Source organism: Mesoplodon mirus, assembly GCF_964341445.2.
Source record: "Mesoplodon mirus genome assembly, chromosome: 1".
Classification (NCBI taxonomy): domain Eukaryota; kingdom Metazoa; phylum Chordata; class Mammalia; order Artiodactyla; family Ziphiidae; genus Mesoplodon; species Mesoplodon mirus.
This window is the reverse complement of record NC_138976.1, coordinates 10,976,525-10,994,622: the sequence shown is the minus strand read 5'-3', so window position 1 is coordinate 10,994,622 and position 18,098 is coordinate 10,976,525. Positions and strand designations below refer to the sequence as shown.

The 18,098-nt window shown below is 51.5% G+C and overlaps 2 protein-coding genes across 2 annotated transcripts in view; one reads left to right on the top strand and one right to left on the bottom strand.

Moving 5' to 3' along the window:
* Positions 1–12,104, top strand: part of NEK6 (NIMA related kinase 6) — a 90,005-nt gene extending 77,901 nt beyond the window's left edge. The window contains exons 8-10 of the mRNA XM_082628835.1: positions 4,138–4,232; positions 7,380–7,493; positions 10,535–12,104. Coding sequence (XP_082484961.1) covers positions 4,138–4,232; positions 7,380–7,493; positions 10,535–10,645 — 320 coding nt within the window. The 3' untranslated portion in view covers positions 10,646–12,104. The remainder of the gene's footprint in view (positions 1–4,137; positions 4,233–7,379; positions 7,494–10,534) is intronic.
* Positions 12,105–13,155: 1,051 nt separating this feature from the next.
* PSMB7 (proteasome 20S subunit beta 7) overlaps positions 13,156–18,098 on the bottom strand; it is a 57,228-nt gene continuing 52,285 nt past the window's right edge. Inside the window, exons 7-8 of the mRNA XM_082628820.1 lie at positions 15,975–16,126; positions 13,156–13,382 (exon numbers count right to left, since the gene is read on the bottom strand). Of these exons, the coding sequence (XP_082484946.1) occupies positions 13,271–13,382; positions 15,975–16,126 (264 nt within the window). The 3' untranslated portion in view covers positions 13,156–13,270. The remainder of the gene's footprint in view (positions 13,383–15,974; positions 16,127–18,098) is intronic.

The following is an 18,098-nucleotide window of genomic DNA, read 5'->3' as shown; positions in this document are numbered from 1 at the left end:
TGGCGTATGCAGCACTGGCATCTTAGAAGAAAGTACAAATCACATTTGGGCGTTTGCCTTTCCCCCCTTAACACCAGTGGAAACTGGGGTACAAGCAGAAGGAGCAATGAGAGGTAGAAGGTTGGGGTGGAGAGCGGAGGGAAGGGGTGGTGAAGCCCCCGACCTTTCTCTCCCTGGTGCCCCCAGGCTTTTACCCCAAGCAGGGCTGAGGCAGGGATCTGGAGGCCCAGCAGAGGGACAGGGGAACAAACCAAATGTCCAGACCTCACCAAGCAGCTAGCTCTCTGTGGCCAGGGGAGGGGGCAGTTTAACTTGACCTTGAGGAACTCACCAGGAGGCAGAGGCACAGAGCCGGGGTTGGAGCAGGGGGGACAGCTGCTCAGAGACTTCATTTTCGGATGGGCCTGGCCAAGGCAGCCCTAAACCAAAGCCTGGCCACTCATCTAGAACGAGCAGAGGATAAGACTGAGGGTGGTGAGAGGTGTCAGGGCCAGCCCACACTCCCAGCCTGGCCAGGTCGGGGGCAGGGGCTGGCCAGGGGTCTTAAGGCTGTGGTGCAGCCAGACGGTGGGCACTGCTGTCCCTCACTGAGGACGGGGCCTCTGACCTCTGCCCCTCCCCCGCTGTCTCTGCACCCCATCAGCCCCCTGCGGTTGTTCTCTGCAGGAGACTGTTCTCACCTCGTAGGCATGTCCCCCCACAGCACCCTGGGTGCTAGAAACACTTATAGTTTGGTCTGAGGTTCCCGCTGTTAAGTGAGAACTGTTTGGATTTCATTCTGGGGTTTGGCTGTGACAAGCCATCCATTTCACACTTGCCCGTTCATTTTCATTTTGCTCCCTTGTGGCTGAAATATACAAGGGGTTGCTACTGGAAGTCGCAGTTTGCTTATAGAATCCCACATGGGTTCATGTGGTGACTGACAGCTCTTTCTGCTGAATAGCAATTAGCCCCCTGATTTCAGCCATAAAGTATGCATATAGGATGACACAGTTCGCAAAACATGTATTTAAGTGATGTCTGCTCTCCTGGGATTATTGCCATCAAAGGATGCTTGGTACCCTGATAAAGCACTAATCAGGTAGTCCCTCTTGGGCAGACATCAGTTGAGTAAATAGTGTGTTAGACTACAAGAAAAAAAGTGTTAACTCTGATACATACTATCTGATAACATGCAGATGGGTTCATTGATTCAGTGAGTAGATGCTTAGAAGGTGCCTGCTATGACCCAGCCCTGGGCAGGGCACTGGGACGCTTTGGTAACAAGGTCCTGCCGCCAGCATGTTCATGCCAGGAGCGTGGGTTTCCAACACTGTTCACAGCCTCTACAAGTCAGGCGTGATAGAATTTCTCACCCATCTCCAATGAGATGAGAAAAGCAAGAAGATGATAAAGTTTTCAAACAGCTAAACTTTTTCAGTGTGAAGTATTGTCCTTGATCTTGAGATGGAGTCTCTATTTGGGTTGGCCAAAAAGTTCGTTTGGGTTTTCTGTAAGATCTTATGGAAAAACCCAAACAAACTTTTTGGCCAACCCAAATACTTGTTCTAGTGTTAAACTGAGTAGTAGTGACACGAAATGGTAGTTGGGATTTTGTGTTTTATTTAAACACCTTTACTTGGCAAACATAAGTTGCTCTGAAACATCTTTGGCCCATGACAGCCTGAAGTCTGGGCCCCTGGTTTGGGGCACCCGTCACTTTCCTAGTCTAGCTCATCAAAAGGCCTCTTCCCCGGGCTTCCCTGGTGGCGCAGTGGTTGGGAGTCCGCCTGCTGATGCAGGGGACATGGGTTGGTGCCCTGGTCTGGGGGGATCCCACGTGCCGCGGAGCGGCTGGGCCCGTGGGCCATGGCCACTGAGCCTGCGCGTCCGGAGCCTGTGTTCCGCAGTGGGAGAGTCCACAGCAGTGAGAGGCCCGCATACTGCAAAAAAAAAAAAAAAAAAGCCCTCTTCCCCTCCCAGGGTCCCCTGTGTTCCCACATGTGGCCCTGGACATCCCTCCTTCCTAGGGTCATCAGCCCACATCTCAGGCTCAGCCTCCGCCACGCTGGACTCCAGCTCCCTTCACAGACTCTGGCCAAAATAGCAGCAGCCACTGTCACATTCACATGGTGACTCCAGGCCAGTGAAAATGTCCTCTGTGTAGCAACCTTTAAAATCTGGTCCTAAAGCCTCCAGAACAGTCATCCTCCAAATGGACTGATATCAGAATCTCAGGTTACAAATCTGTGGTTACAAATCCAGATTCCTTGGCCCCTCCTCGGCCATGCCAATTCAGCCCCTCTGCTGCAGCTTGCACGCCTCTGGTGATGGGGAGCTCACCACCTGTCAGGAAATCCTCCCATCTTTGCCCAGCTCCAGATATTCAAGTGTGATTCCTCTTCTTTTTAATTGAGACATGATATACATACAGTAAAGCTCTCTCAAGCCCTTTCCCGATCACTTCCCCCATAAAGTAATTTTTCCTATTTTTGATAAAAATGAAATCAAATAGTGGGTGCTCTTTTGTGCCTGGCTACTTTCCCTCAACATTGTGTCTGTGCAGTTGATCCATTTTGTAGCACGTACCTGAGATTTGCTCTTGTTCGTTGCTGTTTAGTATTCCATTGTGTGAACAGACCACATTATCAGTTTATATCTTCTACTGGTGATTACCATTTGTTTCCAGCTTCTGGCTATTACGAATAAAGCCACTCTGCACGTTTTTGATCATGTCTCTTGATGGACAGAGCGCTCATTTCTCTTGGGCGTGTACCTAGGAGTGGAATTGCTGGGTTGTAGTGTAGGCAGTGTTCAGCTGTAGTAGATGCTGTCAGATGGTTTTCCAAAGTGATCGTGCCATTTTATGGCCCCGTCAGCAATGCGTGAGGGTTCCAGTTGCTCCGCACGTCACCACCTTGGTTTATCTCAGTCTTTTTTTTTTTTTTTTTTTTTTTTTTGTGGTATGCGGGCCCCTCACTGCTGTGGCCTCTCCCGTTGAGGAGCACAGGCTCCGGACGCACAGGCTCAGCGGCCATGGCTCACGGGCTCAGCCGCTCCGCGGCATATGGGATCCTCCCGGACTGGGGCACGAACCCGTGTCCCCTGCATCGGCAGGCGGACTCTCAACCACTGTGCCACCAGGGAAGCCCTATCTCAGTCTTTTTAACTTTAACCGTTCAGGTGGGTAGGTGGTAGGTAGTACCTCACTGTGCTATTAATTTGCATTGCCCTGATGAGTAATGAGAAACACAATATCGTTTCATGTGCTTATTGGCCATTTGGATATTCTCCTTTGTGAAATACCCCTTCAAGTCTTTTGCTAATTTGAGGGAGGGGGATGTTTGTCTTCTGTATATTGATTTATAGAAGTTTTAATATATATTCTGTATATGAGGCCATTGTTGGGTATATGTTTTGAGACGATTTTCTCCCACTCTGTGGCTTGCACTTTTAACTCTCTGAATGTTTTTTTGGTGAACTGAAGTTCCTAATTTTAATGAAGTCCAGTTAATCAATCTTTTCTTTAACGGTTAGTATCTTTTCTATTCTGGCTAAGAAATCTCAGGCAACCCCAAGTCTGGACCTGCTGATTGGTGCTAGCAGCCAAGGGTGGTGGCTAAGAGTTCAGTTTCTGGAGCCTGAAGATCTGTGTTTGAACCTCAGTCCTGCCACTTTTTGGAGCCTTGGTTTCCCCATCTGTAAAATGGGCTAACACACACACCATGGTTGGTCCACATTCACAGTGGTTGTTTTCACTGTTGAGAGCCTTATCTGGACTCTTCTGGGATTCAAACAGTCACCTTAGAGGGTATTTTGGTCCGTTGCTTCCCAGAGCCTGGCCACTGTGTCCCACTCCCCCCGGGCAGTTGGCAGAAACACCAGTCTTGAGCCGCTCAGCCCCCAGACCGATTGTCAGGTCTGGGTGGGTCCCTATCTCCAGGGGCTTTTAGGGCCCTCCCAGCGTGGGAAGCTCCAGTCTGTCCCAGCCCTCTCATTTGACAGAGGAGGAGGGGACAGGAAGAGAGGGCGAGGGGGCTGCCCAGGACCCTGGTGAGGCTGAGGCCAGGCCTCTCCCCAGCCCTCACCCTCCCCACCTCTCCCTCCTGTGCTGCCCCTGCACAGAGGATAAGCACCCATCCTTTTGCTGTGTTTCAGTGGGGACACCATACTACATGTCACCAGAGAGGATCCATGAGAACGGCTACAACTTCAAGTCTGACATCTGGTCTCTGGGCTGTTTGCTGTACGAGGTGAGTGTCTGGCCTGCAGCTCAGTGGCATTTGGTGGGGCATGCGTGGTGGGCACCCAGCTGGGGCAGGGCTGGTACCATCTGGGTCCTGTCCTTCACCCCACTCGGTCCAATGTCTCCCTGATTAGCAGTGTCAGGCTGGAAGAGGTTAGAGGGGTGGTCACTTGCAGGCTAGGTGCCACTCACCCTTGGGATGCTCGTATCTGGGAAGGGAGATGGACTAGAACCAGACGGAGAGTCCAGTGTCTGCTTGCTGATGGAAGGAGCACAGGCAGGGGGGTCTGGTTGCCCCGGGTTCCCTGGTAACCAGGGTGATTCTGTTCACTATTTGGCTGGTGGAGAAAGAGATTCAGGGCCTCTGCTCAGAGCCCCTTTGAGGGGAAGGCCCGGTTGTGAGGATCCCCCAGCAACTTCAGTGGCCCCTCCAGGAGCTCCCAGCAGGGATGCCCAAGCTCGGCCTGTTGGAAGACCTGGCGCTGTATTTTCATTACCTGGCACACCCCGTGGAGGCGCTCAGCAGGCTGCCTGGGCTCTGCAGGATTTACTTATTTTTATATGGGAGCTCAGCTCTGAGCACAGAGCTGAAGGAATCAGGATCCCCAGTGGGGGGCCTTCTTACAGCAGCCTCAGCCTGAGGAGGCTGAGACCAGCAAGAAAGTGGGCCAGGGGACAGGTTCAGCTGTGCTTTGTATGGAATCCTGCCTTGGAATTCTGGCCTGAGCCAGAGAATGGTCTGGATTCCCCCTACCTCGTGGGGAAGCAGGGCTGCAGACTGCTTGGCAACTAGCCTCTGGGTTCAACCTTCACTCCCGGAAGAGCTCGGGAGATACTGGTGATGAGATGGATGTCCGAGGCCCTGACAGGGCCAGGGTCAAAGGCAGTTGCTGTCCACTCTGAGTCAGAATCCCCTTCTCCTTCTGACATCTTAAATCACACACCAGTTTCCCTGAGCCCTCCCAGCAGGGGCAAGTCGCCACACACTCCCATTTCCCCGGCTATGTGTCATCCCAGTAACACCAGGCAGGAAAAGTTCTGCATTTGAGGAGCAGCGCTGAGAGCCGCGGCTTTGGCAGCTCTAACGAGGCCCCAGACAGCAATTCTTCCTCTGCTTCAACCAGTCAGAGGTGGGTGGTCGCCGGTAGAGGAGATCTTGCCGTCGGGGTAACCATTCTAATCCCAGTGTCTCAAGGAGCCCCAGAGGTTCCTTCACAGCCCAGTGCTCTGATCTGGGTGGAAGGCCCGCGGCCGGCAGCTGGAGGGCAGCAGGCGGGGACGCTGCTTCGGCTAGAATCTGCATTTATGGATGCAGACGCCACTGGGAGCCAGGGAGGCAGAGAGGGCTCCTCTGGCATAGCTCGCTGCTGACCCTGTTCAGAGAGCTTTTCTGAAACACTGTGGGGAAGGTGCCAGGAAGGATGGAGAGATTCTCTGAAGGGAACGGCAGATACGGGGCTCATGCCTTGACGTTCTGGGGCTCTTTTGGAGTCCCACACAGCAAGTTTTGTGCAAATCAGATCAGGCTGGCTTGTTGAAAGGATCACCCAGTCCCTCTCCCAGGTCAGACACGTGAAAAACCAGAGCCCGTGTTAGTAGGGCCGACATCCTTTCTACTCTGAACAGACACGCTTTCCAGGAAAATCCATCTTAATCCTCCTGCCGTGACTTGAAGGGCACTACGTCACCCCGAATGACTGCCCGGGAGCCTCAGCTGCTCTCTACTGTAGCAACAGATGTCCTTTTGAAACTGCCCAATTAACCCTTTGCACCCGAGGTTCTCATTTTAATTATTGGAAATACATCACCCGAGTGCTGCCATTTTGCATGCTGGATGGTAAAGCCAGTTCAGTCGGGCTGCCTGAGCCCACAGAGGGCAGAGCCTCTGCATACTCATCCTGCCCGGCCAAGTGCCAGGGCCACTCCCTGCAGCCTTCCTGCAGGGGTGGGTTTCACAGTCCAGGCGGGTTCCCAGCCCTCCTCAGAGGGGCCCAAGCCCCTGGTCAGGGGGAGGAGACACCCATGTGAAAGCAGTCAGTCAGGGCCCAGGTACCTGGCCCACAGGTGCTGCCCGGGGCAGACTCCTGACCTGGGTCAGAGGAAACCCCCAAGTCTCCAGGCCACACGGCCTCTCCCAAGGCCATCTGGAAGCCCAAGGACACTGCCTGGGCTCTGAAGAGCCCTGTGCTCTTCTGAAGGAGGCAAGTCCTGCTCTTGCTCTTGGGATCACCTGACCTGTCCACAGGGGTGAACAGAGCGTGGGGCAGACCAGGAAACTAAAGCTGATGGGCTACCACGGGTTCTCCGAGCCCAGAGACAGGGTTCACCCACCCACCTCCCGGAGCCTGAAGGGGAGTGAGGATTCCTCAGGTGTCCCACAGGCCCCGGCTGTGGAGTCTGTGCCGAGTGGCCCTGGCAGCCCGGCTCCTTGAAGGGAACCAGGGCCAAACGGACAGGCGGGCACAATTACCCAACGGCACTTCATTAGCAGGAGGTGTCGGGCCATCACTTGGAGGCAGGCAGCAGTGAGCGGGAGTGACAGGCAGCGCTTGAATCCCATTACGGAGCCATCAGCAGATGGGGCTGGCGGGCGCCGTGCTGGGCGGCCTCACGGGCAGCCCACGGCTCCTGTGTGCCCGTTGAAGACACCCCCCCGTTGTGCTCTGAATGGTGGGGTGGGAAGTCCGGGTAGTTCCCTGACTGGGTGAGAACCCGTTGGGGCCTCCACGGTCCCCCAGCAGGGGGCCTGCTTTCGGGATGGAGCCAGATGATGTCCGCTCAGGTCGTGATGCCTCCTGTGCCAGCCAAGCCTCACCACAGCCCTGCAGGTGGAGCTGCGTCCATTTTAGATGAGGCAACCAGAGGCCAGGTGTGCGCCTGCTCACGGCTGGCCCTCAGGACTCAGCTGCCCCTTCTTCACTGACTTTACAGTTTTGTCACTGAAACTTTTGTCCCGTTTAATTTGCTTATATAACAAGAATCGTGTAAAAACTGCCGCTTTCTGTTGAACCCCAGCTTCCTCAGGACATGGGGGAGTCTTGCTGGACAGCCCCTGCGGTGAGGACCCGGAAGCACCACCCCCCCATCTGGAGCGGCCCCTTTTGCCCTGGACCTCAAGACTGAAAACTCATCTCTCATCCCCCTCTCCTTGCAGATGGCAGCTCTTCAGAGTCCCTTCTATGGAGATAAAATGAACCTCTTCTCCCTCTGCCAGAAGATTGAGCAGTGTGACTACCCACCTCTCCCTGGAGAACATTACTCTGAGAAGGTGAGTTTGCTGCCGCTAGGGCTGGGCCTGGTGAGCTCCAGGCGACCGGCAGGGCTCAAGGAGGGGCAGCTCCAAGATCCCAGGGCTGTGGGGCTGAGCTTGGGTTCACTTAACAGAGCCGAGAAGGAAGATTTCTGGGGAAGTGACTCAGAAGGGGAAACAAGCAGACTGATTTTACCGGAGGTCTCAGGGACCTCAGTGTGGGCCCCCCGACAGGGCTGCAGGCCACCCACTGGCAGGAACCAGCAGGAGCTGCCCCGTCAGCACCCTCCTGCCCGTTTGGCTCCCAACCCAGCGCTCGAGTGGGAGGCTCGCTGCTGTGGGGCCCGGAGACGGGCTCCCGGCGTCCAGCAACAGGAGCCAGATGCAGCGGGTGGCAGGGCCTGGCCGGCCCCACACCACTGCTGGCGGCCACTCTGCTCCCATGACAGGGAACCAAAGCAAGCAGCCTGGTCTCCTTGTCACCACAGACCTAGGTCAGACCCCTTGGCCTTTTATTTTCAACATTTTACACTGAGAGCAGGACAGCCTGACAGGTCTGGCCATCAGGCTGTGACAGGTGAGGTTGTGGGAGAGCATCATCGGCCTCAGTTCCCTCATCTTGAAAACAGGCCTAATATTTTGCCTTCACGGATAAAAAGTGAGGATGAGATGACAGGCTTACAGCACAGCGTGGTTTAAGAGTGTAAACAGATGCATAGGTTTACACACTCCCCTCACTATTCTTGGGCAAGTCACTGAACTCTCAGTTTCCTCATCTGTAAAATGGGATAATCCTGGAATCTACCTCACTAGATTAAGGATTAAGGCAATGCATTTACAACCATCATCATCTGGCTGTAGCACAGGGCCTGGCTCAGAGTAAATGCTCAATATGGGTTATTTTTTTTCAAGGTCAATGCTAGTGGCTGTGATCGGGAGTCTGAGTCCTCCATGGGCCCACCCTGCAGGACCACAGGCCACTGCCTCATAATAATAACAACTCGTATTTATGATTTACTGTGTTGAATCCCCCCCTACCCCACCCCACTAATGCCATTTTACCAGGAAGGAAACTGAGATACAGACTGGTTAAGTAACTTGCCCAAGTCACGTAACTTGCTCGTGGTGAAGGCAGGGTCTGACCCAGATGGCCTGCACCTAGCCACTGCGCTATCCTGTTTCTTGAGGGCACCCGCCCCTCTTCTATAGCCAGTCATCCAGCCAGAGTGAGGAGCCGTCCATGCTGCTCACTTCACAATCCTGAAAGCTCTGGAAGGAGCAGTCCTTGCCCACCAGGGCCCTGGGTCTGGGCCGGCCAAGCTGTAGCAACCAGGTGCCCCAGTGTGCGCTAACCCTGTATCCTGGCAGGCCAGCTAGAAAGGTCATCAGCCACCCTTCTCCTGGCACCCTCTGCTCCCAGTGCCATGCCTGCGGCTCTGCGGACTCCCAGCAGCCAGAGTGAGGGTCAGGAGTGCACATTCCTATGGAGTTCTTATGAGTACCTTTGGAGGAAGTACTTACGCTCCGGAGTGGAAGTTGGCAGTTAAGGAAAAACTAGTTAGAGCTCTTCACCAAGTTAATAAGTTGCATTTGGTTTTTCCTCCCCATCTTTTGTTTGAATTTGGAATTTTGTTTGTTGGAATTTGTTAGGAAGCTTGGAGCCATGCCACTTGGAGCAAATGACAACTTCTCTGTGCCTCAGTTTCCCCATCTATAAATGGGAACCATAACCTCTGCCTCATGGCTATGAAGCGGAAATGAATGAATCCACATAAAGCCCTCAGCCCTCTTCCCTCCCAAGTCAGTCCTTCAGCGTCCAGAGCTCCTAATCCCCAGAGCACCTGGCTTTCACCGGTTATGTGCAACTTCTGGAGGTGCTAATTCTTAGCACTGGAGCTCCTTGGCACACCTCACTTTTGAAGTTATATGTCCTCTTAGAAATGCAAATAAGACACTTTCTCTTCTGAACTTTTCAAACGTGCACTTATTGCCAACTGTGCGGTTTACAAATGAGCAATTTGGGTCAGAGACTTTACCTTAATGTGGTTTTCTTGGGCAATTTAACCTGTCAGAGGCCAACCACAGCTACCTTCCCCTGAATACTGTAAGGTTCTGAAGATTATGGTCTCATCGTGGGCAACCTCAGACTCCAGGAGTGTCCAAGCCGGCTGCATCTGCCCAGGGGCTTCCCAGTGTTTATAAAGCAGTGAAATCCCCAGAAAGGCAGCAGGCAGTTTGGAGTGTCCCCTGGGGGAGGAACCCCAGGCCCCTGAGCCTACAACACCTCAGGAGTGAAACAGGGAGTGTGCACCGTAGCCCGGGCCTCCGCATGACCCTCGTGTCCACCCCAGACTTGCTGACCATGGCCGCAGAGTCCCCATGAGCCCCCTTAGTCAGGATCTCCCCTCTCCCTGCTGCGGCCCTGGCCAGCCCCTCCAGCAGCAGGTATTTAAATGAAAAAATTGCAGCGAGCCCAGTGATGCAAGTTAAGATGTAGGCTTTTTAAGGTCATTATTTTAATTACCATTAAAATAATTGGCACTCTGGCTATCAGAAGAATGGAGGTGATCAGAGGAGCAAGGTGCCCCTCCCCCACCCCGAGGCAGGAGCAGCCTTCAGTGTCTGTATAATTAAAAGCTCCGTCTTTCATGAGCACAATAAAGAGGCCAGGGGGTAGGCAGACTGCAGCTCTGCTGCATGTTAATACATTTATTATGATCAATAAGCCCTTGCCTTGAGTTTTGTCCTCTGGTTTGGGCATCTGCATGACTGACAGCAGACACACACACCGTACACACAGATTTAGCCAGTAGTGTATGTAGGCAGCTGAAAGTTCAAAATTATTTGGAGGTACCACTCGGGGTCTCCAAGCATGGCCTCTGGGGCCAGACAGGCCTGGTGCTGGTCCTGCTCTCCCCAGGTGACTGTGACTACTCGCCCACCACTCACCTGTCCTGAGCGCCATTCCTCATCTTCTAGTTGCCCTGAGGGTTCATGAGTTAATGCAGAGCCTCCACAAGGCTGCTTACGAACAATACGTATCATTCTCTCCCTTGCAGTTACGAGAATTGGTCAGTATGTGCATCCACCCCGACCCCAACCAGAGACCCGACATCAGCTACGTGCACCAGGTTGCCAAACAGATGCACGTGTGGACTTCGAGCACCTGAGCGTGGATGCAGCGCGCCTTCTCAGAAGCCACACCGCTCTGCCTTACCTGAGTCTTCTCTCCAAAGTGGCCACCTGGTAGCCGAGACCAACTAAGACAAGAGGGTTCATTCAGCAGGTTCCCCAAAGAGGGGCCGGGCTTTACAGCAGATGCTGAATACAGGGCTGCTGGGGGGAGGGGCACTGGTCACGTGTTACTGGTGGTCAAATTTGAAAGTCCTTTCTTTAAACTGTTGTGAACGGTCTCAGCTGGGTTGTTAACAAGGGTGGATGGTTCAGTGAGCCACTGAGGCACCTCTTATATCTGGACTGTAATGTGAATCTTTCGGATAATTCCTTCAGTGACCTGTCAAGGTTTGAACTAACAGGAGAATCCAGGAGACTGTGTGATTTGTAGTGAGCCTTTTAAAATGGTTAGTAGTAGGTTTGGTTTAGCTCTTAGAATCTTTTCAAACAATCAAGCTGTGTGCTTATTAATTTACTCTGTTGTAAGGGGAGAAAGTGGAAATAATTTTTTAAGTAGAGTGGAGATCTTCCTAATATTTTTATCTACGTTTATAACTTGATGGATGACGATGAGGCGAACCCAGCATCTGGTACAGAGGCAACAGTATTTGAAGCCATGAGTGTTTTCTGTGCAGCCCGGCTCAGCCATCCTCTCCCGAACACCTGCTAGTACTAGGCACCTCACCTGCTTGAATGCTGGCAGTTCATTTAATGATCAGTGTTAAGCGTTTTCCTCCATGAGAAGGAAGCACAGGATACGAAAACTACGCGGGCTTTGCCCTCAGGCTATTCTCTGTACACGTTCTGGTTCTGCACCTTCCTAGCATGACCCTGGGCAAGTTTCTTAGCCTCTCTGAGCCTGTTGCCTCATCTGTAAAATGGGACTAATAACACCTACCTTCAGGGTTGCTGACAGAATCTGAAATAAAATAATGTAAGTTACCTTGCAGTACATTGCAGATGATCCAAAAATGGTAGCCACTCACCCCTTCACAAAGCTGAAGTCCATGGACCATGTAAGTCAAGAGTTAATGTACAACTGTATTATTTGTAGGAAACCAGAAATGTGTTCATTTATTTCTTGTTCCCAAATAGGATTAACTGTGAAGACTAATTTATAAATGTGAACTTAAGGAAAACTCAAGCTCTGAAGGAAATAGTTTGAATTTTGTTTTTACACTCAAGTTAATCCTCAAATGGTCTAAGTTGTCACCCACGACTTAGTGACAGTTCAGCCCTCCAGAAAGAGTACATGCCTGTCCGCCCCACTGGTGTCCTGGTCAGGAGCTCTGACCAGGCCTCCCTGGGGATAAAGAATTTGGGCTGGGCCACTGCGCTGTTTCCACGTGTGAACTCTGTTCTACTGTAACACTGTCGGGTTTGAGAAATTTTCTTCAGATGCAGCCTCTGCTTTGTACTCATTCTCCATGGTTGAAATAAAATGGGGTAAGAGGAGTTCCTTCTGTGAATGAGTACGATTCATGGGTAATTTTAAAAACAGCTTCACACCACAGCACGATTTCTAGAGCCTCCTTTAAAAACACAATTTCTCAGGGCCCAGACATTCTAAGTAATCTGGGAATTTTTTTAAGCTCCCCAGATAACTTTGATAAATCGTCAGCCAAGTTGCTATCCTAAATAATTCCATTTTTCTCCCCACCCACTCCTGGCAGTTTAACGAGGGAGGCTGGCCCAAGAGTGGGCTCACTCTGGAAGACCATGGCACCAGGCCTCTTTCTCTTGTCCCCCCAGCCATGCTCGCTCTGGGGGACAGTCAGGCACTCACCACTGAAAGTTTTTCTGATTCCAGACAGATTTTTTGCAAATAGTCTGCTTACGGCTCTCAGAATCCCTACTGTGTGTGTCTCCCTTGGCAGTATCAGCGTTGGACACAGATGAACTTGCTTTCTGCATGCCATCCACTTTCGACACCATGAGAACAATTTTGCCTACTACTCGGACCCTCTGGAGGTATACAATTTCAACCATTCACCAGGCTTGAGTGTCTGAGAAACGATCATATCCTAATTATTACAGATAGTAAGGCCCAAAGCATTCTTTTGACTTTGTGAAACTGGCCAAAGTGGAGTTCACCCAGGTTCATGCAGCTATAGCAAAGCAAAACTGTCCACCTACCTGCTTTTTCTTGGTACTCAGAAGTGATCATCTCTATTTCTTTCCTACTTGGCTGCTGGGGTAAAAGGCTGTGCTGCACTCATCCTAAAAAAACAAAAACAAAAACCTGGCACTACCCTGAACAAAGAGAAAGTAAGTTAGCACAAGGGCTGCATATAATGCATGTTCAACTGAAGAATCAGAGCAACCCAGTCTGACTTCCTGCAACAAAAATGAGGCCTCGTCTGTTTTTAGAAGGGTTAAACTGCTCTTACACCCACCTGAACACAGAGTAGTATTCAGGGAGGGATTAACATCCTGAAGGGGAGGCAGGTGGATGGGCCTTAGCAGCCCAAAAACCCACAGAGCCCCGAGACTTCAGCCACTTAACTTGGTTTTCATTTTTTATTGGGTTCATTCAGCAAACACTGGCCGAACGTCTTACAGGGGGAGCCTCCATTGCCCCCAGTCTTCTGGAGCAATAACCAGACATCCACCAACACCATTCAGGAAGTGTCCATTGTTTGGACTGTTTCTTCCAGCACCTCAATTTCCAGGGTAGTGACTTTTTCAGTGAGGACTGCAGTGGTCCCTTTCTCACACTTGTACCGGCCAAACCTAATGAGAGAAAAACAAACGCAGAGAGTTAGGATCCCCCCAAGGGGCCTGATGGAGGGCTGGAGAGAGGGACAAGTATGCAGGCAGCGAGCAGGCCTGGACTGGAATCCTGGCTCTTCTGACTCCCAGTTCTGCGACCTTGGGAGGATTCAGCTCCCCCAAGGTTCACTTTCCTTGGCTTTCAAGTGCTACAAAATGGGGATACCTGGTAGACATGATGCACATGAAAAGAGATAATATAGAGAACCTGGCACTAGGTAGACATTCAAATCTCCTTCCCCACCTCACCATCCCCAGAAGATGCTGGAAAGCATTTGGGCCTCTGCCTTTAAGCTTCAACCTCCCTAAAGTACCTTTCAGTAACCAGGAGGAAGCGAATCCTTTCATTAAGCTGCCATGGCCACTCTCTTGAATAGTAACAAGAATGACATAACTGTTACCTTAAACACTTTAAAAATATTTGGAAGCATAAACAGTATAAAAATGACCCGCAGCCAGACTCTGGGCTTGTCACTTTTTTTTTTTTTTTTTTGGTGGTACGCGGGCCTCACCGTTGTGGCCTCTCCCGTTGCGGAGCACAGGCTCCGGACACGCAGGCCCAGCAGCCATGGCTCACGGGCCCAGCCACTCCGCGGCATGTGGGACCTTCCCGGACCGGGGCACGAACCCGTGTTCCCTGCATCGGCAGGTGGACTCTCAACCACTGCACCACCAGGGAAGCCCTGGGCTTGTCGCTTTTGACCACACTCTCAAGACTCAAGAAGGGAGAGTTAACTGTCCCCACAGGGATATGGTAGATCAGCACGAGGACACACCCACCACCACCCTTCTCAAGGTGAATCTGACAGAGGTTTCTCTGAGCACAAGGCAGTCTAGAAGATAAAAATCTGAATGGCTGATTTTACAGTGGGGCCAGGAATTACAACACTGTCAAACAGCAGCACAAGTCCAGCTGCCTCTCATCTGTCCCCAGCTGGGACACTATTTCTGTCAACCCAACATGGACTAAGAGGAGGCTGCTGGCGGTGCCATGACTATGTGCTCCCCGAAAAGCCAGCCTCTCAAATGGGAGCTTGTGCTCGAAGAGGGCGACACAACAGAGCTCTGTACAAAACCAGGAGTAGGCACAGCCAAGAAAAGCTGGCCTTTATTTCTGCGAAACCTTCCCACAGTCCCCACAAAGTTCTCTGAAAGGACCTGAGCAGCAGCACCTGTAAAAGATGTGCCCCGCCCCTCCCCTGCTGGTGTGAAGACGCTGTTCCTTCCCCCACACTGGATGGACCCGTGGCAGCCTGTGGCCTGGGAGCCAGAGCCCCATGTGACTTCTGTGCGCCTGACTCATCTGAACCACAACGTCTGTGGGAGGTGTGGACACAAGAGCCTCCTCGCCATCCTGGCTTACAGCACCCGTTTCAGCAGCACGAAGGGAAGGCTTCTACCTGAAGCAACAGTGGGTTGCAAAACAGGGCTGCAGAGGAGCCAATGGGAACGTGCAAGGCCAGGTCCAACACAGCCCCAGGCCTGAAAGGTTGCCTCCCTCCCCACCTAGGGCCCGAGAATTCCATGGGCTCATTAGCGATCACCTAGTCTAGCTCCATCATTTCCAAGACAGGTGCCCAAAGTCACCACGCCAGGCCATGACAGGTCCCCACCCCGAGCCAGAGCTCTTTGCTGTTGTGCTGCCCTAACCCATCGTGAACCCGTCTTCACAACGCTGAGCGCACACTGCGGTGAATACCTGCTGGTTCTCAATGTTCCATCTGTTCCTTGTGAATTACTCCTGACTTGGAGTTGAGTACTTGCGGTGGAAGTTAAAGCAGCACCGTGGACGGTGACGTGCTTGCCCTCCTCCAGCGGAGCGTGGGGCTGTTTATAAATGCTGCTATACACACTCAGATGAAGACAGCTGGGGCAGAGCTCAGAAGCCACATTTTGAGCAGGTCAGCCTCCAGGAAGAGGTCAGGCAGCTGGACGGCCATACAGGACTGCTGATGAGCAGCTCACCTGCCACCAGGGCTGGACATCTTCCAGCTCCGCCAGCAAATCAACTAGAAGCTCGCCCCCGACTCTGAGCTGGACTGCACCACGGAGAGCAGTGCCTGCTCGGCATGTGCCATGGGCTAAATGGCATGGCTCCCTCCAGAGCAGGAAGCAACAGTTAGCTCCCAAGGCTAACTTTCAGAGACTCTTAACCAATGGTTGATAACCATCTAGGGAATGAAAACCACTCTGAGGAAAAGCTATGGGTTGGATGCCCTGGTGAATGTACCTTCTCACAGAATTTCATACGGAATTCAGAGGCATCTTTAAGAGCCTAGAGAAAGGACAGCACGTGATTCAAAGCTCTCCCCGCAATCCCCAGTCTAGGAGTCTTTCCACTCAACCTCTCCCCTCAACATTTTACAAATTGTATCACTTTTCTACACCTGACAGCAGCCCACAATCATAAAAAAAATAATGATTCAAAGGTCTGTTGAATAAAGCTGGCTTGGGGCCTCTGGCTTTACTTAACGTGGGTAAGAATCAAGAAAACCCTGTCCAGATGCCATGAATATATCAAGGGTGGCCACAGGAAGAATCTCCTTCACTTACCTGGTCCCCTTCTTATTAGGCACTGAGTACGGGCGGAGAAAATCCAGCTTGCTCTTGCTGATGACACAGAGGTCAATGTTGCTTCCAGACCCCAGGTCATTGAAGATGCCAGCTGCTATGGCTTCACTCACCAGTTTCTTGGCATCCTCCTCCTGAGAAAGAAAAGAGCAACAATAGTGTCCACAGTCAAATGGAGGGCCTGTTCTGATGTCCACAGAGTGCTTTCACAAGCAGTAAGAGAAAAGGAAAAGGAAAAAAGAAGAAAGCCAACCTGTGAGGTAGGCATTGTTTTCAGTGCCTGTTTTATAAACGAAGGAAGGGTCTCAAAGTACCTCCATATCTGCCCAAGGTTTCTCAGCTGGTAAGTGAGAGACCCAGGCCTTTCAAGCCCTTTATGCACACACTCCCTCTTAAACAAACTGCTTCACGTCAGATGCTCACCACATAACTGAGAACTGTGGGCTGACAGGGCAATTTATCATCTAAAACAGGGGTTGGGAAACTTTTAACAAAGGGCCAGGTAGTAAATATCTTAGACTTTGCAGATACACAGTCTCTGTCATAACTACTCAACTCAGTCATGGTAGCACAAAACAGCCACAGACAATATGCGAACAAGTGGGCGTGGCTTGTGCCAATAAAACTTCGTAAAACAAAAATGGGTGCTGGGCTTGATTTGGCTCATGGGGTGTAGTCTGCAGGCCCCTGATCAAAAATGTCCAAAAATGTCCAAAAATGGCTGGAATCTGCTTCCTGGTAACGTAATGAAGAAAGTCAGTATCATGGGGAAAAACTAACACCAAAACACAGCCCTGGGGAAATGTTGGCAGAGCCAAGGGTGGGACCTCTTGCTGAAAAGAATCTATCCCCTCCCACTAATGAGTCTGCATGTTCACTGAAGTGATTCCTTTCTTTGAATCACTCTTACTTTTCTTTTAAGAGCAAGTCTAAGTCTCCAACAATTACTGGTGGAAAAGTAGATTAATTTATTTCTTACCAAGAAGCATCAGACTCAGGTTAACTACAATGCAGTGTAATAAGGGCTAACGGATAACTGAGAAGGAGCTGTGAGAACACTGGCTGGGGTCCGTAAAGCTTCAGGGAGGGCTGAAGGACAGGTTGCACACCAGGCACTCAGAAAACAGGGCAGTAAAACAGAAGGCAGGCGCCAGAGGCAGCAGGGCAGGACCTGGGGAACACCAAGTTCAAGCTCTCTACGTAACAAGGACAAAAAATGAACCCATCTCCCAAAGAGGAGACTTTAACTTGAGCTGTAGCCCACCTTCCCCGTACACCAGGGCATGAGAGTCCATAAACATGCAAGCTGAAGTAAAGAGCTCATCCAAGTAACATCCTTGGAGAAACACGGATGCCCTGCCCAAAATTCCAGCCTGAGATCAAAGAGCAGGTCCACTGTCTTCAAGCCCTGAGAAGGTGGGAGAGATCTCTCAGAGCTCTTGCTCCTCTGCCTGCCCTAAGCCAATAAGTGGGATTCCAGGGACATGAGCGCCCTCTTCAGACTCAGAGAAGGATAGAGAAGGCCCTGCTGGAAATGGGATCCTCAGCAACCCAGCAGCAGGGGCTGGGGGGGTTATTCTGACCTTTATCCCACCAGCTTTTTCCACCTCCTGAGTGGCACCTATGTGGGGTCAACGGAACCAGTTATCCTCTGGTGCACATACAGCCCCACAGAATTCATTCAAACATGATCCTCTAATCAGAAGTTCTCTCCTGGGATTCCCAAGCCTATGGAGGCCAAAAGCCTTACCAGAAACCAGTGAAGGTGGTAGCAAATAAAGCATCTTAGAGCAGGAGACGGCCGCTGCCGCAGCTGCTGCTGCTACCATAGAGAGGGCAAAAACCAACCACTAACTTAACAAATGCAAAACCATTCCAACTTGCGTCTGTTAATAAATAACCCGGGGGGCGGGGGACGGCATCCTGTGTATCAGAGCATCTTGCTTATACCTCTGCTCCTGACCTACATCTCCTCTTCTCTTCTCTGCTGTTTTATTATTTTGCTTTGTCATCACTGCTTTTCTCATCACTGCTGCTGATGCCCTGAGCCAGCCAATAGTATCAAGTGGATGTCAAAGATTACAAATGCTACTGGCAGCACGTCAT